Genomic DNA, 22,732 nt, shown 5'->3' with positions numbered 1-22,732 from the left:
CCAGCTTACGATGCTCCAATAGGTTCCCTGAGCTCATGAACACGGTGAAGCATTTGGAATGTGCTGTTCCAACGTGTATCCACCTCTTGAATTAACTTCAGTGGAGGCCGGCCCATTTGTTCCTGCAGCCTCTCCAAAGAAACAGCCAACACAAATTGATTAATTCAAGCTGTGTTACTGCAGCAGCTCCTTAACAGTAGCACTGCCAGGCTTCTACCTTTCTACCTTTAAAACCCGGAGAGCAGCCAAATGGCTTTTAGCTAGGCTTTAGCTTCAGCCAAGTGGAAGCTAAATTGGCTAGTCATTCATATGTATATTAGGTTGTTACCTGGGAATTCTGGAGGGAGGGGAGTGGGGGTGTGTGAATGAGGGGGTGGGGGAGCTGCTAAAAGCTGTGAACTTCCTTTTGTGTTCGTCTGATGCATTCTCAATCATCCAGGGAAATCTCCAAAAGTCACCAACTTGGAGTGTTTCAGTTTGCCATCTTAGGGAGAAATCAACACACATGGGTGTATGCCCTTTGTTGCTGAGATTTATTGATAAAAACAGTACAAAAAACCAACCATTTGTACACATATTTACAAATAATAATAAAAAGTGAGTGAGTACATTTCAACATTTTCAGCAATCACTCACAATCCTGGCACTGCCATGGTATCTGTTGTCTGCATTTACCACATGTGTATCTGTTGCAGTGAACACATCGCACAGTGGCATGATTGTTCTTGCATTTGTGTTTGACCTGACACATGGCTCTTTTTCCAGGGCTAGGTGTGGAGGGTTGTGTCCAAAGCAACTGTTTTTTTTCTTGCCTTCTTCGCAGCTACATGAGAGTGAGCCAACTCTCTTGCAAGCTCCACCAGGAAGTCCACCCGTCTTTCCTTCGTCCCGGTGCATGCTTGATACAGCACATGTGCATTCAGTGCTGCCATGTCAATCATGTTATAAAACACGGCAACTGGCCAGCGCCGTGTTCCTCTGCGGACAGTGTACTCCCGAACCATCTGGTCCATCACATCCACGCCACACTTTGTTTTGTTGTAAAGGGTGACAGTGTTTGGCTTCCTTTTGGTAGTGTTATCAGTCTGAACCACGCTGTGCATGCTGCTAAGAATATAGACTGTCTTCTTCCGTTTGGCCGCATACGCCGTCAGCGTGGCAGCAGAGGTTGAAAACACCTAAGAAATAAGATAAATTGTTATTTTCATAGCCCTTTTACACACAATGAAACACATAAACATAGAACCACAAAAGACCTGCAACATACCTGAGTGGTGAATTCATTGCGATCTGTCTGTCGAGTGGATTGAGGAATTTCCCTGCGAATCTTGTTGACTGTGCCGAGGATGGTGGTTTTCCGTCTAAGAAGTTTTTGCGCAAGTGAAAGCGATGTGAAAAAATTGTCCGTGGTAACATTTCTGCCCTTGTCTAGGAATGGTTCCATCAGCCTCATTACTACATTTTCAGAAAGTCTCTCCCCAGTGGGACGATTGGGGTCCTTGCCAAGATATGGGAAGACATTGCAAATGCACTTGGATTTTAGGTTGCAAGCCACCCAAAACTTGATCCCAAACTTGTCAGGTTTACTTGCAATATACTGCAGGAAACAGCACCGAGTCTTTGATGGGAAAAGCTGTTCATCAACGGTGATATGTAGACCAGGGTTGTAGCACGTGATGCAGTTGGTGACAAATGATCCCCACACACTGGAAATTGCAGCGAACTTATCAGTCTTTGCTCGATCACTGCGGGTGGACTTGTCATGAAGCGTAGGTGTTGCATGATGTCTTGGAAGCTGTTTCGTGCCATAGTTCCAATTATCTGTGGGTTTCCCAGGTTTGCTGACCAGCCGTCATTTAGAGATGGAACCCTGTTAGAAAAGCCAAATGGCTGCTCTCCGGGGGTTTAAGTGTTTAAAGCAGTAATGAACTAATGGAACAAACGTTGAAATATCCCACTATCCTCCTACAGGTGGTCTGGATCTCAGACAGCGTGGTGTGTTGATCAAGAGCTTTTGACCATTAGGTTCGATGTATGCGCCTCACAATTACTGTGACACAAACAAAGTTCCTTTGCATGAGCACCCATGTTTGCTGCTCCATCAGTCACATAACATGTAACTTTGTCTGTAATGCTCCACTCTGACATGAGCGCTGCTGTTACTGGGACAAATTGATAGTAGTATTTGCTTTAGGGAAGTGCTGAACACCTAACACCACAGAATGCAATGCAGTGTTAGAATCGGTGAAATGGCAGGTGACAGCTAGGTAAGCCTCTGTGTTAATGGAGGTCCACATATCAGATGTCAAACTAACTGCAGAAGCCTTTGCCACAGTCAGTTTTTCTTTTAGTTTGGACTCTTTGTATCTTTGGTCCACCATAGCTTTCAAAGCCTAAACAAAAGAAAGTACCGCTCTTAATATGGAAATATAGGAAAACTGCAAACATGCTTCATATTTTAAGATACACACCTGACTTGTGGGGAGAACATAGTTAGGGTTCAAAGCTTTAACAAGCTTTCTAAACCCACTGTCCTCCACAATAGTGAAGGGCTGGGAATCACCATGTTGACCAAGGCCTCATCCACATCATTCCTCTCCCCTGATAAAACAAACAAAACATTGAGAAATTACATATATTGTAATTACAAGCCAAATATAAATGAATGACATGGGGAATCTAAATGTATAAAATGACTGTATCCTTACAACCTAAAAAAACTTAACTGAGCTTGGTCCACCTTGGATAGCCTCCTTGTTTTCGCGCAGGGCTCTGTAAGGCCTCAGCATAGATGAGGTGTTGTTGCTGTATTAAAGTTCTTTGGAGCACAGCAAACACTTCACCTTTCAATAAACTAAAAGACAGAAATCAGATTATAGGATCTGGGGTGTGGTTTATTTATATTATGGTACTTATCATTTGTGATATTTATTACTGTGTGCATACCTTATTTGGAGAGATGAGATCAAAATGTTGCCAGACAGGGTACAATTGTACAATGTCAATTCTGAACATTCTGGTTTACACAATAACAAAGAATTATTATTATTATTTTATTTTTTATTTTTTTCCATTTCTCTGCAACAGCTTGAGAATATCTTTGAGGGGATGATGCTGGAAGTGGTGCAGGAGTAGCTTGTGAGGCTGTTGCTGGTAGTACTGTTGCTTCTACAGTTTGTGCTGTAGATTGCTTAGGCGTAGTTGATGCTTGTGGTGCTACAACCTGGGGAGTAGTCACTGGTGGAGTTGTAGCTTTTGGATCTGGGTCTGCTGCTGTTTGTGATTTGGCTTGTGGACCTGCAGCGCGTACTGGTTTTGGGGGCTGGTTCTGGTGGCGTTTTCTTCCTTTGCTGTAGCTTCTGACCCTGGATCTGATAAAATTGTTGCTTTTAAGGTGGTGATGTAGCATGCATTGAAACTGTTCTGCATGTGCATCAAAAACTTACTATGGTGCTTTGCGTAGGATTTTCCTGTAGTTTGTCACAGACAGAAAGACCATGTAGTGTTCTGGGATTTCATATGGATAACAAGCCTCTCTGCCAAAAATCAGGTAATGGGATGAGTACTTCAGTGGTCATTTGCTTTTATTTCTTTTTTTTTTTTTTTTTTTTTTGTTCTGAGACCAAACATCACAACATCCAGATAGTCATCCCATGTTTCTGGTTGGTCACCAACAACTTTACAGAGGGCTCTGACAATAAAGGCACATGCAAAACATTCATATGACATCATTTTCCTTTTTGGCTTTTAAATGTCATACCTTAATGTTTTAGTGGAAGGGAACCCCATAAAACTGTAATGTTTCACGCATTAAGCTGGATGTACTCAAAGTATCAGGCTTTGGTGTGGTCTATTACAGAATATAACAAAGAATTTACCTCTGGATGGTGCTGTTCATTCTCTCTACCGAGCCATTTGTTTGTGGATGATATGGGGAGCAGAGGTTTCTTCTGTGTAACATTCTGCATAACGTTTTGAGCTGCAACGGCAAGTAAAATATACTGACTCTAAGTACATTACAATAAGATTTGAAATATACAGCAGTCACACAAATATCACAAACAGATTTATAGAAACCAGAAGTAGAACCTTACAGATGTATATAATTTTTTAAAAATATGTGTTACATGCCAATAACAATGTTTGCCAAAGACTGAAGTGCTTATAGAATTGACAAATTCCTTTCCTTGCGAGCTAAGAACCCTTTTAGGTGCTTCGAACTGATGGACAAATTTGATCAGTTTGTCACTTCCTTTGCTGATTTAGACTTCAATGGGGATCCCTGTTGCTATTTTGAAGTAGTCAATGAAAACACAAATATACTGATGTCCCCTTTTGGTTTCTGTAAGTCTCCCAATAAGGTCCATTCCAACCAATTCAAATGGCTGAGAAATCTTAACTAGAAAAACATATTTACATTAATAATATTGAAATTACACAGAATGCTAATCTCCTACTCTTATTTTTGAAGTATACAAATCAATCAGGTTTCTAAACAAAACATTCTGTGATTAAATGTGATTATTTTCAGTGATTGACTCCCTTTATGGGAATGTGTGTTTTTTTTGTTTTTTTTATAAATGGTAAATGGACTGGTTCTTATATAGCGCTCTTCTACTCATCTGAGCACTCAAAGCGCTTTACACAACTTGTGCATTCACCCATTCGCACAAGCACATCTTTATAAGTGCTTTATAGCTAACATTCACACACATTCATACTCCGATGGATGCATCGGAGAGCAATTTGGGGTTAGTATCTTGCCCAAGGATATTTGGCATGCAGACTAGGGGAAGCCAGGAATCGAACCACCAACCTTCCGATCAGTAGATGACTTGCTCTACCTGCACCTACACTCCTGAGCTACAGCCACCCAAGGACTAAGGTCCTTGAGTTGTTTTGACTGGTCCTTCTGTTTGGAGCTACCTGGTTCTGCCTCATCCTCAATGGCCATGCTGGTATTCTGTGCCTGCATCCACATGGTGACCATCCAAACGATGAAATTTTATTTTATTTTATTTTTGCTGTAAACTGTGTATTTTGACACCACAAAACAAATTAGAGTATAATGTTAAATGGTAGATGTTTCAATTCTGTCATCTGATATATTTTGTCAAATCACACAGCCCTACTGTCCTGCTCAGGTGACTATTGTCCATCTCTGACCTGTGTGGCTCTATTTGGTGTATAGCTAGGCAATGCTGATAGGTCCACCTCTTGCTATTGACATTATCTTTAAGAGAATAGTACGTTTAAGGGTAGTTTAAGTGGAATCTTTCTAAACAAATTTGAAGAAAAATGTAAAATCTGTGGCTAATTATAGAACTGTAAACTGTTTCTATTCAAGTAAACATAAACATGTTTTAGTTGCATACAACGGGATTTGAATGAAAGAAACTGAAATGGCTGGGTATCAGGTTTTGGGTCCGTTGTTTAACTTTGGTGTATTTGGGACGCTCTCCCCAGTTAGCACAGGGGAGTGTCTAGCTGAGTGTAAGCTCTTCCTTCAGGCACTCGTTTTTTATTTTGCCTTTGTTATTTTCGGAGTAATCCCGGGTGGGGATTTGGGTCCCTGTTGGGGGTAGGCTTTTCAGTGCTCAAAGCACTGAAAGTTTGCCTTTAAAGTTGCCTCGAGCCTGGTACACTCCAGAAGCTAGGTAGGCTAGCATTCAAGGGTAGGTAGGACTGGGGAGAGGTTCAGTGGTATTTTTATTTATTGGATAACCCCGTTGTTATAGATTTTTCTCGTGTGTGTGTGTGTGTGTGTGTGTGTGTGTGTGTTGGGGGAAGGTTCTCGTTTATTGGTAGCCCTAGGGTAGCTGGCTTGTGTGCTACTGACCGGTTTTCTTTTCTTTCTTTTTTTTTTTTTTTTTTTTTTTAAACTATGTTTGAATGTCTACATTAGATATTTCTGTGTTTACGGCTAACCTGTCGCTTGCCCAGCTCGATGCCTGTAGGAAAAACTATTTGCATGAGGTGGCATCATTTTACGGGATTGGGGTCTCCATAGTTCTGCATAAAGCTGAGCTAAAAGCTGCTCTGGTGTCTGGCTTGGTGGATAAGGGGATATTGGCCTTGCAAATGTCTCCCAGTCCACCTGAGTTGGCTGAGCATGGTGTAGCATCTTAGCATGTTCCCCTGTTGCCAGATCAAAATATAGCACTGTATGTGTCCACGCCTCTTGCTCAGGGACTGCCTGAGGAGACTGCCAATGACACTGCCTCATTTTGAGCCACTCTCGATAGTCCTTAGGTTCAAAGCAGGATGCTAGGCTACGAGTTCATCTGGCTCATCTCCAGCTGGAGAGAGAGAAATGCGAAAGAGTTTCATCTGAAGGAGGAGCTGGAACTTATGGGCGGAGCTGGCCAGAGCCAGGGAGATTGAGCTGAAAAATGTGAAAGCAGAGACAACTGTCAAGTTGTGACATTTAGAACTCCAACAAGTTTCCCTTCTTACGACTGCCTGCATTCCACAGCCAGGGGCAGGGTTTGATGTAGGAAAAAGGTTGGCTAGTTGAAAAAAGTTGGTTGATGTGACACATTAACTTCTGAAGAATTTTTAGATTGCACTAATCATCAGAAAAGTTGCCAACTCCTGCTATAGTGTAATTTGACTGTATGAGATTAATATTCAGTTTCTATGTTGTCAGCTATAATGGCTGGACAGCCTTTAAGAATCTAATCAGCTTCTAAATAATTTGCTGGTTTTCCCTCTTCTTGCTTTTTACTTTCTTTGAGGCTCTGGTGACTCTGGAGACTCTTGAGTCTAGAAAAGGAGCTGTTGGACAGAAAGATGTCAACTGAGTGGTAAGTATTTTGCTTTTCCAATATATTGTTAATCTTCAGTGTGGGAAACAAGATATTTAGTAAGTAGTAAGGAAGTAAAATTTATTAATAACTTAATTTATAACTTAATATTTTGTTGCACAACCTTTTGAGGCAATCGCTGCAATCAAACTATTCCTGTAACTGTCAATGAGACTTCTGCAAAGCTCAGCAGGTATTTTGGTCCACTCATGAGCAAACTGCTCCAGTATTTTCCTCTTTTGAAGAGCGCCTTTTCTAGACAGCATGTTTCAGCTCCTTCCAAAGATGCCCAATAGGATTGAGGTCAGGGCTCCAAGAAGGCGACTTTATAATAGTCCAATGTTATTCTCTTAGACATTCTTGGGTGTTTTTTAGCTGTATGTTTTGAGTCCTTGTCCTATTGCAAAGACCCATGACCTCCGTCTGAGACCAACCTTTCTGACGCTGGCCAACACATTTCTCTCTAGAATCCCTTGATGGTCTTGAAATTTCATTGTACCCTGCACAGATTCAAGACACCCTGTGCCAGATGCAGCAAAGCAGCCCTAGAACATAACAGATCCCTCTCCATGTTTCACAGTAGGGACAGTGTACTTTTCTTGATATGCTTCATTTTTCCTTCTGTGAACATGGAGCTGATGTGCCTTTTTGTGATTTGTTGGTGGTGTCCTCCTTGGTCATCTCCTATGTAGTCCACTCTGGCTCAAACAACAACAGATGGTGCGATCTGACAGTGATGTGCTTTGAGCATGAAGTTCACCTTGGATCTCTTTAGAAGTCTTTCTGGGCTCTTTTGTTACCATTCAGATTATCTGTCTCTTTGATTGGTCATCAATTTTTCTCCTGCGGCCACGTCCAGGGAGGTTGATTACAATCCCATGGATCTTAAATTTCTGAATAATATGTGCACTGTAGTCACAGGAACATCCAGCTGCTTGGAGATTGTCTTATAGCCTTTGCCTTTAACATGCTTGTCTATGATTATTTATCTTATCTCCTGAGACATCTTTCCTTTCACTTCCTCTGGTCCATGTTGAGTGTGATACACGCTCGAACGATAGACGTTCATTGGTTAACATTCATAGAATTTTTATTATTTAGTCAGATTAGTTAGTTCTGTGACCATTGTGACTTTTTCCTTTCATTGACCAAAGGGTACCAGCAGGTTTTGTCTACGTGTCTATGTCCCACTGGGAGGAGTTCCCCTGGATAAGCTGGAGGTGGTGGCTGGGCAGAGGGAGTTCCGGGGTGCTCTGCTTAGGATCCTGCCTCTGGGACCCAACTGCAGATAAATGGAAGAAAATGGATGGATGTTTTGTAACAGTGCAATGATTCAGCTTGATTGTCTATCTTGAGGTCTGTTCTGTAGCAAATGCAGGAAAAAAATGTTTTAAGAAGAGCAAATGTAATGTGGCATTCTAAAGAATATGATTGTTTCCTTATAGGATACCAGGAGAGACGAGCCCTCCATCACAGATGGTGTTCAGTGAAGAAAGTCACCTGCAGATTCAAGACCATTGCATCTCCATCCCACATTCACTGCCACTGTACATAAGGGAAGTTGAACTTTCTGCGATCACTGCATTTTCATTACCTTAATCCATGACAGTCTTTCAGGCTGTAATGCCTGGACTGAGCAGAACTGCTTAAACTTGGGTTCAAAATAATTCAATCTGAGACTTTGGTTTTGTTTTTTTGTAAGGTTATTAAAGTTTTAAATTGTTTAACAAATATGAAAATTTAATTTGATAAGGATCCCTCCTGGGTGAGGTGTTCCGGGCATGTCCCAGGACACGCTGAAGAGATTAGATCTCTCGGCTGGCCTGGGAACGCCTTGGTGTTGCCCCGGATAAGCTGGAGAAGGTGGCTGGGGAGAGGGAGGTCTGGGCTTCTCTGCTTAGGCTGCTGCCCCTGCGACCCGGCCCCGGATAAAGCGGATGAAGATGGATGGATAGATGGAATTTGATAATATTTGAAGTATAATTAAATAACACAAGCTACAATAGTGGGAATATACTTGTTTGTCATTAATGTGTCCAGTATGTTGACTAATAAATATTTTTTGCATTTGAAAATAAAAGTTGGTCTGATTTCAACTGCATTACAAAATGTCTTTAATTTCGAGGATAATAAAACATAATGTGATCTAGTTGCATTCGATTTCTATGTGGATAGGTTTCATTCAGAAAAATCTAATTATTCTAAGTACTGGGTACTCCATGAATAAATTGTCCTAGCTTGGTTATCAAGTTTTACTTGTGGGTTTTTGTTTGGTTTTTTTTTTTTCTTTTGATGCAATGAGTTTGCATAATTTAAGTTCTAGGAACTAATTTGGTTGTACAGTATGTTAACATTGTTCTCACCAATGGATGACACCAATACTAGTGTTTGCATGAAGGAGAAATTGTAATTCAACCACATTGGAGGATGATGAGAAATTGTGAGGAACATACAAAGTGACAATACAAATGACAAATTGTATATGTAGGAATAAATAAGCTAATCTTTCAACTCATTGTCGGGTGTCTTTCTCTGTGCTTATGTTTATTAAAATTATTAACATAGGACAGACTTGCCAGGGGGAGCTGGGGGGGGGGGGGTCAATTTTGGTGGCGACCCTGTCATCAAGATATTTTCTGGCAAAATTGAGATGAGACTTTGTTCCTTTTGCCTTAGCGATGGTTTTCATCTTGGAACACTGCCATGCGGGCCATTTTTGCCAACAGTCTCTTTCTTATATTGGAGTCATGAACACTTGGGGGGTCCAAAGCTTCTTTTTTTGCTTTTATAAAAGGCTTTATAACCTTTTCCGGACTGATAATCTCAGTTAATTTGTTTCTCATTTGTTCCTGAATTACCTTGGATCATGGCATGATGTCTGGCTTTTGAGGATCTTTTGGTCTACTCCACTTTGTCAGGCAGGTCATATTAAAATGATTTGGCAACCACAATGATGTAGAAATGGCAAACCACAGCCCTCACTGGTTTGCTGTGCTGCATGTGGATACTCAAATTGTTTCTTGGCCCAAACAAATCTCTGCTTGCTTTTCCTTAGTAGCTATTTGACCATAAAGGCCTGATTTGCGCAGTCTTCTCTGAACATTTGGTGTAGAGATGTGTCTGGTACTCAAACTCTGTGTGGCATTTATCTGGGCTCTGGGGTGCTGTTAATTTGCAATTTCTGAGGCTAGTGACTCGGATGAATTTATCCTCAGCCCCAGAGCTGACTCTTGGTCTTCCTTTTCTGGAGTGGTCCTCATTTGAGCCAGTTTCATCAGTGCTTGATGGTATTTGCAGCTACACAAAGACGCATTCAAAGTTTTAGCAATTTTTCAGACTGACTGATCTTTAGTTCTTAAAATAATGATGGACTATCGTTTCTCTGGACTTTGCTGATTGGTTCTTGCCATAATATGAATTCTAAAAGTTGGTTGGTACATAACTGACAGTCCTGACTTCTGCACAACTGATGGTCCCAACCCCATTAAGAAGGCAAGAAATTACACAAATGAACCTTAACAAGACACACCTGTGAAGTGAAAACCATTTCAGGTTACTACACCATGAAGCTTATTGAGAGAAGGCAAAGTTTGCAGCGCTGTCAACAAAGCAAAGGGTGCCTACCCTTATCATTTACAATATAAAACATATCTATGTATACATGTATATGTGGGCAAAAGAATTAAAACAAACAGTTGCTAAGCTTCACTTCAGTCAGTGTTTCCGTAGTTTTCTTTTCCCAAAGAAATATTTGTGTTAAACTGTCAATACTGTACCAATGAATCACAATGACTGAAGTTAACATGCTACCATTAAGTAAAATATTTTTGTTACAGTGTCCTACTTAATTGTATTTGAACCTCAATTTCTTCAATTTGAGGTTTCGTTTGATATTTTTTTCCCTGTTGAGCATTTCTTGAGTAATTGTTTTTTTATAAGGAGCCGGGTTTTATTTTATTTTTTGTCACTTTTTTTTCGTTCTCTTATATACTTACTTTGTAATGGTCTCTCTCTCCTCACTGGAGAGGAGAGAGAGACTGACACAGTTGCTTGGCTCTGCTCCACAGTCAGTCTTCCTCAGGACAAGTTACAGTGGAACTATTAACATTTCTTTTTGCATCTTGTGCCTTCCTGCATTGGATGTTTTTTGCAAAAATGTTTTTCAGGTATTCTGGGGCACATGTTCAAACAACAAAGGTATATTTCTTAAAATCATTTAGTAATCAAAAGACACAAAATCATCTTTTTCACCCCCAAAAATATATGTTCAAAGCACCACAACGGCCCAATATCACACAGAACAGTCACGTGATATTAAAGAGAAGCTGTCAATTTAACCCTATCGAGTGGGCAATCACAGCAAAGCAGTTCATATCAAGTTGTAGATTCAAGCTGCTCAACATATTTTTGGACACCAGATGTCACCAAAGAGGACTTGGTTGGAAAGCTTTGAGTAATGAATGAATGGGTCACAGAACAAAAAAAGCACACTCATTCAATAATTGTTTAAGTACTTATTCTATAATAAGTACTTCAACAAGAGAGAGGAACATAGGGTGATGCATGGAGGGAATTGAAGGAAGTGCACACCGGTGGACTACATTCTTATATAGAACACCCAAAAGAGGATCCTGTTCATCTAGACGCAGCGTTTTCAGTGGGAGAAACGTATCCAGGTCACTTCTTTAGACTCAGCTGACCGCACGTTTCCCCAATCTTATAAACAGTACTTTTGCATAATAACTGAAACTAGCACCACTGAAGGAACAATGGGCTGGGAGGTCAGTTCCTTGATCATTAACATGCAAATACTCATGACCAATGGCCATGAGTACCATTCAAGTATCAAGAAGAAGTGATGACGGCAGCAGCATCCTTGCTGGAGATGCAAGAATGAGATGGTTTGGACATGTGCAGCAGATAGTGGATATACTGGACAATGGATGTTGACTATGGAGCTGGAGAAGCTTAAATTACTTAAGCATAAAAACACGGATCAATACTGTAAACTACACAGACTGCCATAGAGTAAAGTTAAAAACCCAGTCATGGAAAAACTAAATAATTTATCATTTCATCAGGGTAGATCAGTGGTCCCCAACCTTTTTTGCGCCACGGACCGGTTTATGCCCGACAATATTTTCACGGACCGGCTTTAAATACAACAAAATAAAACTAGTACCAGTACCGAAAAAAAGAAGATTTATTCATAACACACGTGAAAAGACCCAGGAAAACAGAGTTTACGATAAAAACGATAACAAAATAACGCTGAAAAACAATAAAAACCCTGAAAACCATACATTTCACACCTGAGCCTCAACTCTCGCGGCCCGGTACCAAACGACTCACGGACCGGTACTGGTCCGAGGCCCGGGGGTTGGGGACCGCTGGGTTAGATGGTATTGAGGTCAAATTAAAACTCCAAACAGCAAACTCCCAAGCAGATTGTTGATATATATTCAATGCGGTATTAACTTGCATAGCTAAAAGTACATTTCTTTGAAATAATTACTTATTAAATGAATAATGACTTTAGTATTCAGAAACTTTTATTGTGAAAAAAAAAAGTATTAAAATCATCCATCATGGTTTGTTTTGATGACATGCTTTTCACCATTAAAAAGCTCACAGAGCCATTATAATAAAATGTTTTGACACAAAATAAAATGGTAAAAAGTCACTCAGCAGTTACATTGTAAAAACACTGATGGGTGTTTGTGTCCCAGTGACTGATGAGAGCTATTTTACTGGTACTGACTGTGTGTAAGAAAGTCCCCACTGGGATTATGAAGGGTGCGCTTGAGCTTTTTTGGCTTGTTTTTCTTGATGCTGTGTGGAGAGGGCAGCGCAGAAGTCTTTGACAACTGCGTGGTGAAACTGCAATCAGCTGTTCGTTTTCGCTCTTTCATGTCAGTTTCACGCCCTTCTTTGGATGTGATTAAACATCCATAAGATTGTTCTTTACTCCATAGTGAAACATTATGAGCAGATTTCCCCTTTGTCTTCTTTTTGCTGTCTTTTCTGGGTGTATCTAAAGATGGTGAAGCATGTTCAAACAGACTTTCCGATTCAGTTTCTTCACTTGCAGCTGCTGGAGTTTCTTGGATATTTTTTTCCCTCTTCTTTTTTAACACCACAGCCTCATCAGAGCATCTTGTATCAGCATTTTCTGATCCTTTCACAGGGGTCGCTGACTTGGTTTCGTTCCTCTTACGTTTCTTTTTCTTCTTCTTCAGCCCTGTGTCAGACAGGGCCTCCTCAAGTTCCTCAAAATCTGGTTCCGGATCTTTTTCCACACTCTCTTGTTCAGTTAACATTTTCCTCTTCTTCTTTTTCCTGACTCTGTCATTAGATTCGTCCAAACTTACAGTGTTTTCTGCTGATTCAGCAGGACTGCCGGTGCTGACGCCTGGCTTTTCAGCAGCCACAGATTGCAAAGGACAATGTTTTTCTTCCTCTGAATGAGCAGCTTTTCCCTCGACATCAGCACCGAGGAAGAAAGATTTCCTCTTCTTTTTTTTCCGCTGCACAGACAACAGATCAGAGCTTTGTGCCACAGTGTCATTGGAGCCCTCCATGCTTGACATTTTTTTCATTTTCTTCTTCTTCTTGGTCATCAGTAAACCAGCATCATGGTCTTCAATCTCATCTGTTTTCTGTGGATTTTCTTCATCTTCGGGAGTGTTAGATTCATCTCTTTGAGATGACTTTTTGTGCTTTTTTCTTTTTGCACAACTGGATTCCAAAGTTTTCTCAAGGTTTTCCTGAAAAGCTTCAGTATTTCTGAAACCTTCACCTTCATCTTTAAACTCTTTCTTTTTCTCTGTTCCTTTTTTCTTCTTCTTTGTTGGTATCTCCACATCATCGTGAAGAGATTCAGGAGCGGTGTTGCACTTTAACTGCTCGACATCTTCCTCCTCACCATCGTTGCTTTCTGACATTTTCTTTTTCATCTTCTCCTTTTCGTGTTCTTCAGGTGACTTCTTTCTTTTCTTCTTTTTCTTCTTCTTCTGTTTTGAATGAGGAATGTCACTCTCCTCCTCCTCAATCACTTTCTCATCCAGAGATGTTGCAGCGTGCTGAAGCTCCAGCCTCCCCTGACTCAGGCTCTGTTCTTCTTCTGCATTTTTGTTTTCGTTGTTGTCCTCTTTCACCTTCTTCTTTTTCTTCTTCTTCTTTTTCTGTTGTGTATCAGTCACGTCACTGTCCTCCATCACAGTTTTTCCGGTAACATCAAGCACGCTGGTGACCTGTGACAAACAGGGAGTCTCCTGCTCCACCTCAGTGATTTTGTCATTCACAGATGCGGCATCGTGCTGATCCTCCAGCTTGTCCTGACTCTGGCTCTTTTCCTCTTCTGCATTTTTGATTTCTTTGTCCTCTTTCACCTTCTTCTGTTGTGAATCAGGAACGTCACTGTCCTCCAAACCGATCTTTGCATTAAGATCCAGCTCATTAACAGTCTGTGATAGATGTTGAGTCTCTTCCACTTCAGTGATTTCCTCATTCAAAGATGATGCAGTGTGCTGATCCTCCAGCTCGTCCTGGCTCTTTTCTTCTTCTGTATTTTCGTTTTCTTGCTTGTCCTTTTTCTTCTTCCTCTGTTCTGAATCAGAGATGTCACTCTCCTCCAACCTATTTTTTTCATTAAGCTCCAGCTCGCTGATGGTCTGTGACAGATGAGGACTTTCCTCCACCTCAGTGATTTCCTCATTCACAGTCAGTGCAGCATACTGAACCTCCACCTCCTCCTGACTTCCATCATCAGCTTCTTCTGCACTTTCATTATGTTCTCTGGGATTTTGCTTCTTCTTCACTTTGGTTTCACTGCATGTAGCAACATTATTGGTGTCACTCTGGAAGAAACTTTGGTCTGCAGGCTCACTGTCTCCCCGCCCTTGCTGGGATAGCTCCTCTTTGTTTGAAACTCTGCACTTTTGCATGCATTCCTTTGGACTTTGTGGAGGACTGCTGTCACTCAGCTCATCCTCCATTTCTTTTCCCTCAGAGCTGTCTCTCTTTTTACTGTTTGTCTTTAGAGTTACGGTTTGAGCGCGGACGCTTTGGGGTGTGAGCTGTTTATTACTCGTCCTCTTCTCTCTCAGAATGCTACAAGAAGGATCTTCATCATCAGAGCTCTCCAAATCTGAAGACTGTGCAGCTCTCAATGAGGGTTTCTTAGCTGGTATTTTATGTAACACAACCCCCCATCCTCCTGGTGGCATTTCATCACCAGTAAGTCCTTCCGTCCACTGTTTTCCTTTACTATTTCTCTTCTTCTCGCTATACCAGGACTGTGAGTGTCTCCTTTTTGATGGTATCACAAAATGCTTCTTTGCCTGTCAAATGACACACAACTTAGGGCCTGTACATGCTCATAAAGTGCTCATTATAGTATCAAGAGCCTGCTTACCACCACTTTCATGTCCTCGTCTCCTACATTTTCTTCTTCTCCCCTGAAATAGAAGAAAGGAAGTTGTTGAATTACCAAACATTTCAGCTGTATTTCTTAATGCCTTTAATATGCTTTAGTGTATTTCAAAGTACTTTACATGCAGCTGATAAACTGGTAAAACGTGTCAGTAATATGTTTGAATACATCTGTTCAATGAAGGTTTCTTTTTGGAAGAAATGGATGTAAACAAAGCAAAACCCGACAGATTCCACATTCAACTTTACACTCTGGTGACAGATTTCACCCTCTCTCAGAGTCCAGTTCCCACTGCTCTAATGTCCACTCCTCGTGTCTTAGTCCACACAGCTCTCTTCTTACTATTGGCTAATTCACACGCACCTCTTTTGCCTCAGTTCTGCATTGGTGCTTTTACAAATCGGCTCACATTTTGACAGATTTGAGACCTGAGCTTTACGTGGCTGTGCCAGCAGATGTTAGGCAAATTTATGTGGGAAGAAAATCATCACTCCTTCAAAAGTGAGATATGTCTGCAGCTCTAATCTGAGGTGATGTTAACAGTTTGTTTCATCAGGCTGGTACCTTCTGCAAACACCCCCTCTGCAGTAAAGGGAACTTTCATTAACACTTTTCTGGAGTAGACCTCATCATCGTCTGACAGTTTCATTGCATGCGATGGGTTTTGAGGACTCAACTTACTTTCAAGTTCTTGACAAAGACAAGCATCAGTCCCTGAAGGCCAAAGAGGATGGAGAATGTCAAGAACTTCACCTTCATGGTCCGATGATTCATTTTTCGATTTTTGTTAATATGCTATGAATGATCCTACTTGTGTCTCTCATGGTCTAAATACATAAAGGAGGAAAACATCCCACCACTCCTCTTTTGACAAGACTCGGGAGTTGCTTGAACATGTTCCAGAAGAAAAAGTGGCAACTTTGAGGCATCTGAAACACAGCCTGCTTTCTTTGCCATTTTCTTCGCTACATTATTCACCAGTTTCCAATATATATTACTGTTCTACAATGTAGTGAGAATAGCAAACATGAGACAGAAAAAAATGATTCAAATACATAAAAGGAAGTGAAATGCAGTGTAAAAACATAAAAGCAAGCTTTAAAGGCAACTAAGGAAATCAGTAACAAAACAACATTTCAACTAGCATTAAAGACTTACTCTGATATTGGAGATATGCACTCTCCATTCATGTCAATTGCTGGTAAATTTGACTCCAGATCCTCTACGGTTTGATAGCTCTGTTGCAGCTTTCTTATACAATCAAAGAAGGCCCCCACTGAAGAATACTGGAACAAATAAAAGGCTTTAGTTCTAACATTTGCTGGCATTTGCTGTAACAAGCGTGTGCTCTGCTGCTGTTGTTTATGCTTACATGTAGCCTCGTGTTTTGCACTTCACTTAAAAAAATGCCCTTGGCTTTCGGCATCTTGTCTTTGAGGAACGGGAAACTGTACTTTGGCATTCTGAGTTTTGTCTCTTTTTTTTTCCTTTTACTTCTGGTGTCTTGAAGGGAGGCCGAAGGTGAACTGTCATCTTCACTTTCCTCTCGCTCTCTGGGAGACGTGAGACCTGATCGTAGGCCGCGGCGCTTCCGTCTTCCTGACCTCACGGCCTCAGGTACAGGCTTCTGAGTGATGAACAGGCTGTCCGCTGAGTCACTGCGCAGACACAATTATATGGTCAGTGTGTCAAGCTCAAGAGTTTTTGCAGTTTTCAAAACATTTTCATGACCTGGAGGCAACAGACAAACAGACATATTTTAAACACATTCAAGTGCGAATCCATTTTTCTAGAATTTGGTCCTAAGCACATCCTCAGATTTGGGCGTCTAAAATCACCGGCTACTTTGTGAAGTGTACATTGATTTTGAGATCTGCTGGCCACAGAGGCAATTTGAGTGCAAAGAACTCATTGTCGTGCTCAAGAAACCAGTTTGAAATGATATGACGATGGCAGACATCAGAAGATGGTTTGACTTTGGCGATAGAGACATAGTCAGCAACGATCCGCAGACACGCTCTGGCGTCAAATTTAGGGTTGGTTGGCATCAAGAGGATTAAAGTGTGCCAAGAAAATATCCCCCACACCATTACATCACTTCAGTGGTTTTCGATGCTGATATAAAGCAGGATGGAATAATGCAGACAGATACTCTTCTGCATATCTTGGATGTAAAATGTAATTGAGTAACTGTTGGCTTCAATAATGTTCACAGGATATTTTCTCTTTTTTTGGATCATTCGCTGTAAACCAGGGCAATGGTTCTGGGGAAAATCCTAATAGATCAGCAGTTTGTGAAATACTTGGACTTCAGCACCAACAACTATGCCACTTTCAAAGTCACTTAAATCACATTTACTCCACATTCTGATGCTCGCACAGGAGTTCAACTGCACCACAGGAAAGTGACTGTATTTAACTTTTAAAAAGGTATTGTTGAGGTTTTTCTCAATCACCAACATCTGTTTCAGCCCCTCCACCTGTAGGCCTTTGGGGCAAGGGCTTACTTATTTTTTTATACTCAATTTAATATGTGATATATTAGTTTGGAGAAATGAGCTCAGACCCTAGCGATCAAACTTTATTTTTATTCTGCAAAACTGGAGGTTTCCCACTGAAAAGTAGGCCCTGGAAAAATATGTTTACTGAACTTGAGTGCAGTATCGTGTACAGGATAATGAGTGAAACTGGAGGAGGTGGTGTACAAAAGCAGTAACACCCTGACCATGAGGAGGATGTGTGGTGTTGTGGCAAGGAGAAAGGTGCAGAAGAGTACAGAGGATGGATGGAGGATATCTGACCGTTCTTCCTTTATTACATTACAATATAGAGCATTTATTTAGCAGACTGATGTCAATCTTCTGACACAGTACACTGTTTACCTTGTTGTACCGTGTTATGGGATCATTGCAAGGAAGACTATCAGTTTTTCTTTGCATTATCTACAAATCCAAGTGCTCTTTTATGAAATACAATGTTAATATTGCGTTCACGAAATTTGGGGTTATCTTTAGTGTGTGTGTGTCTGCATGTGTGTGCTGTTTGTGAAAAATACAGACATGTAGATACATTTGTCAGAGTATCTAAGCCGGAGTGACCTCCACTCCTCACCTGTCTGCTTCAGTGGGCTCTCCTTCGGCTGCACCATCCTCTCTGTTCTGACTCGAACAGAGAACAGAAGAAGACTCTATAAACCTCGAAATTCTGTCCACATATTCAGGAGGGAACGTTTCCAGCACAAAATCCGATGGATCCGCTGTAGCAACTTCAGCAACAGCGTCGGATTCAGTCCACTCATTGGACCGACGCACTTTCGCCATCGTAGGACTCACCGACGATCCGTGAAAAATCTTAGACATGAAACACGTAAATACAAGAATCTCCACCAAAACACGTAAAACACTCCACATGCGATTCGACCTGGAAGTGTTTAGACGTCACCGAGATGACGATGGTCATCTGACCAATCGCCAAAGAGGAGACAGACGATACTAAAAGAATCAAGAGGTTACAGTGTTTACACTTCCGGTTTTGTCTTCAGCTGAGCTCTATATAAGATGTTTTTTGTGGGTTGATGGCTCCTGCATCAACTCGACATAACAATGAGCCTCACGCAGAGATAGAATTAATATTAATATTGCAATTAGCAGTAATAATGGTATTAGTTCCGTTCAGACAGCGAAGCACGAGCAGCCTCGTTTTCTGTATGAGACTGTGCACCAAACCGGCTTATACACTACATATATCCACAGTCTGTTCAGCAACTTGCGACAAATGTAAAGTGTCTCCTGATGTGTGAATCACATTCATCGTCCTTGTCGTGGTCTGCATTATTTAATGAGCTCTTGTGCAGTTCATAGAGTTGGGAGATTTCCCGAGCCCAAAGACCCCACATCTAGAGCCAACCAATAATAATGCTTTCCTTTTTATCTAGAGGGAATTATTAATTATTACGGCGAATATGGGCAATTTTTTTGTTCGATTTTCTAAGTGAAAGAAATAACCAATGTCTTTAAATTGGATGAGGAAACACTTCCGGGGAGGGTTATCATCTTGTTCTTATTTACTCTTTGTTTGAAGTTAACCCTGGTCCTGTCCGCTTTTTCTTATCCACTTTCCCTGCACCTCTAAACTGTATCCCAGCGCGCGCACTCTCAGGTGGATCTATGGCAGACACCAGCAAAACCGAGAAGGTTCAGCTGCACGCCCCAGATCTAGAAGAGCTGCGTGGCGGTAAGCTCTGATATATAAGCGCAAAGTTGTGCATGCGTGTTCATGTGACTCGGTGTTTGGTTGCAGTATTACAAGCAGGACTGGAAACCAACTTTGCTGAAGTTCAAGTGAGTGTTGTGGAGTGTCCGGATCTCACCAAAGAACCCTTCCAGTTTCCTGTCAAAGGTAGGAGCCTATCAAGAACACAAGTGTGATTAAAAACGAATGCATATCGTTAGCTTCATAGCATAAGTGCCTAAGTCATTGACTTAGTCAAATGACTTAGGCAATTATGCTATGAAGCTAACGATATGCATTTTGGTCAATTTAAAACACTTCATAAAACATGCATATGAGTGGGGATGAGCTTCATTTGCAGACTGCGTATCAGAAACGTATCTTAATTTCGCCTGTACCCTGCAGGCTTGTGTGGAAGCCCTCGCATCACTGATGTTGGTGGTGTGCCATATCTGGTGCCTCTGGTCAGAAAGGAAAAGGTAGGTTTTAAAATAAAAGAATTGCATTGAGAAACTTTAATGAAAAGTTTTGCTAAAGCATATTCAGCATCTTCTTCTACTGTCAGGAATACAACATGAACACTGTATCAAAGGAGCTGGAACTTCCAGGCGCTTTCATCCTCGGTGCAGCAGCTGCTCCCAATAGAATAGTTGGAATGAACGCAGAGGTGAATTGCCTTCCTTCTAATTCAAAGTGCTTCACTCAGCAAATGACCTCAGTATAAACTAGCTGTCATTATAATCTTGAAAGGGCAGTTTGGTACGGCAGCAGTCAGTGGAATGAATGTTCTTGTCCACAGCTGATGCCTCTGGTTCTGACCGAGGCAGGGGGAAGGCCCGCAGTGAACAGCAGCTACTTCTCCTCCATCAACCCAGCTGATGACCAGTGTCTGCTAGAAAAATACAGCGACAAGTTCACAGACTGCAACTTTGGGCTGCTGGGAAATCTGTATGCTTGCGAAGGGAAACCTGGAAGGGTAATCAGTCATAGCCTTTTAAAAAATGCACTCTCATCCTGATTTGGCTTTTGGAAAATAACGAACTAGTTATACTTAAACATAATTATCTGTAAGTTAATAACATTGCTGATGTTGTTTTGCGTGAACTTTAGCCCCATTTAATGAGAGAATAAACATTAACAAGAGTTGTGTGCCTAAACATGCTGAGTTGGTAGTCTTCACCCGTGTGCCTCTGCAGGTCATAGAGGTTCAGGCAAAGAGGAGAACAGGAAGTCACAGTCTGGTGACGGCCTTGCGGACGAGCCTTGAAGCTCATTACCCTGATAAAAGTCTGGCCCTGGGAGGCACCTTCATCATCCAGAAAGGGAAGGCTAAAATCCACATCATGGTAAATAGTGGACATGACACAGAGCATGTTACAGACTGCTGCTGGCACAGCCACGTGCTTTGATTTGTTTCCTTGCCTGTCAACAGCCAAGAGAGTTCTCAGTCTGCCCCCTCAACACCAACGATGACGTCAACAACTGGCTCAAGCACTTTGAGGTCAGCGCTCCACTCATCTGCCAGTCGGTGCTCGTATCCAGAGACCCTGTAAGTTAAAGCCAATAGACTCACACCTCAGCGTGATGCAGAAATATAAAAAGATCTGGTTATAGTTTTATTACCTGATTACGGTGTTTTTGTTCAGTAGGCTTCTTTGTAATGTCCGCCTGGTTGCTTTGCAGGGCCTGGACCTGCGTGTGGAACACACCCACTGCTTCAGTCACCACGGAGAAGGTGGCCACTACTACATAGACACTACACCTGACAGTGTGGAGTATCTGGGCTATTTCATGCCTGCAGAGTTTGTCTACCGCATCGACAGGCCGAAGGAGACCCACGGTGTCGGACGAGATTAAAAAACTGCATAAAACATGTTGGCAGCACAGAATCTTCTGATAATCTAAACTGAGGCGACTCATTGATTCATTTAAAGCATGTTACATTTCACACATAAAAAAGTCACTGCACATGAATCAATAAAATAAAATAAAAGAATCCCAATGAAGTGATCTGAATTGTGTGAAAGAAAAAAAAGGTGGACAGTGACATCACAACGCTGACGTACTTTGGACCTTGGCCTACATTAATGCTTGCTGACTCTACTGCAATCAAAAAGGTTGTGCAACGTGTTGCAGGCTAGACTGTTGCAGTAGGTAAAGCTTCTTAGAGAAAGCTAGCTTTTTAAAAACCTCTGTGGCCAACCTGCCCACACCCTGGATTCACTTATTTGTATGATTAGGCCTCTTGTGGGTGTGTGCACAATGTGCTTGATTAATATCCACCTCACATCGCTTTCTTATACTTCCACTTGCTGAAACAGGGTAGAATAGCAGTGCTGGTGCTTAGAAAGACCAGTGGTGTAAGCGTATAATTGTGTACACCTAACCAGTGATATTGTTTTAAAGTAAATCAGATTTTAGTGTTTTAAATCCATCTTGTGGCATTTCAAATAAATCTTTCCTCAGTGGAAAACTGTCACAGCAAAACCGATGGAAAGATGTGTTACTTGTAAAGAACTTTGTCATTTAATTAATAAACTAAGACAATGATTTTCTTCTGAGTGGCTTTTTTTAAATGTGTGTTGTAAAATAACTATATATTCTGTTTGGTAAGGTTCAAGTAAGCTGTGGGAAAGGCTGAACTGATTTTCTGTTGGTACCAAGGGGTCAAAGTGTGCCAAGGAAATATCCCTCACACCATGGCACCAGCCTCAACCACTGAGACAAATAAGGATAGATGCATGTTTTTATGTTGTCTACATGAAACTTTGACCCTACCATTCGAAAGTTGCATCACTAAACATTCATCACCAGGCCACGTTTTTCTAATCTTCTATAGCCCAGTTTTCATTAGCCGGTGCAAACTGTAGGCCCTCTTTGCTTTTTTTAACAGACAAATGTGATACGTGGTGTGGTTGTCCACTGCTTAGTCCATCTGCTTCAAGGTTCAACGTGTGTTCGAAGATGCTCTTCTGCATACCTCGATTGTAACAAGACAGTTAAATCACCTTTCTTCCCTATTCTCATGTTCTGTTGGAACTTCAGCAACCATGTCTTTGTGTCTGAATGAATTACATTGCTACCGTCTGATTGGGTGATAGTAGAACTTTGAGGCTTTCTAAATGTTTCCCCCTAGTATTTGGGGAAACCTTTTGGAAGGAACGTTTAAGAAATTTTCCCTAAAGGCTGTTTAAAGGTTCTTGTACAGCTACGTGTATAGCCAACAGGCATACAGGCTTTTAATATTATCTGTTTCACTGTG

General features: G+C 41.3%; 2 protein-coding genes and 1 long non-coding RNA gene across 4 annotated transcripts in view; 2 read left to right on the top strand and 1 right to left on the bottom strand.

Annotated features, from left to right (window-relative positions):
* LOC113030041 (uncharacterized) overlaps nt 1-8,907 on the top strand; it is a 34,786-nt gene extending 25,879 nt beyond the window's left edge. Inside the window, exons 2-4 of one of the 2 annotated variants that reach the window (XR_013911685.1) lie at nt 6,738-6,806; nt 7,961-8,162; nt 8,252-8,907. This is a non-coding gene — a long non-coding RNA (uncharacterized LOC113030041). Of the gene's footprint in view, nt 1-6,420; nt 6,807-7,960; nt 8,163-8,251 lie in introns of those variants that run through there. The other variant, XR_003273539.2, reaches the window with a different exon arrangement.
* A 3,433-nt stretch (nt 8,908-12,340) lies between these two features.
* pho (phoenix) lies at nt 12,341-18,687 on the bottom strand. Its single transcript, XM_026182466.2, has 5 exons — nt 18,352-18,687; nt 16,613-16,898; nt 16,399-16,526; nt 15,223-15,265; nt 12,341-15,148 (listed from the first exon to the last, which is right to left on the bottom strand). Exons 1-5 carry the CDS (start codon nt 18,648-18,650, stop codon nt 12,554-12,556), a joined length of 3,351 nt encoding a protein of 1,116 aa, XP_026038251.2. The 5' UTR covers nt 18,651-18,687; the 3' UTR covers nt 12,341-12,553.
* Nucleotides 18,688-19,021: 334 nt separating this feature from the next.
* bkgd (beta-keto-L-gulonate decarboxylase) lies at nt 19,022-22,020 on the top strand. Its single transcript, XM_026182467.2, has 8 exons — nt 19,022-19,473; nt 19,540-19,638; nt 19,876-19,949; nt 20,036-20,137; nt 20,270-20,446; nt 20,667-20,816; nt 20,903-21,019; nt 21,154-22,020. The coding sequence occupies exons 1-8, from the start codon at nt 19,407-19,409 to the stop codon at nt 21,325-21,327; spliced, it is 960 nt and encodes a 319-aa protein (XP_026038252.2). The 5' UTR covers nt 19,022-19,406; the 3' UTR covers nt 21,328-22,020.
* The last annotated feature ends 712 nt before the right edge of the window (nt 22,021-22,732 follow it).

This window comes from Astatotilapia calliptera, chromosome 10 (assembly GCF_964374335.1).
Source record: "Astatotilapia calliptera chromosome 10, fAstCal68.1, whole genome shotgun sequence".
Lineage (NCBI taxonomy): Eukaryota > Metazoa > Chordata > Actinopteri > Cichliformes > Cichlidae > Astatotilapia > Astatotilapia calliptera.
The sequence above is the reverse complement of the archived record's forward strand: the minus strand, read 5'-3'. Positions and strand labels throughout refer to the sequence as shown.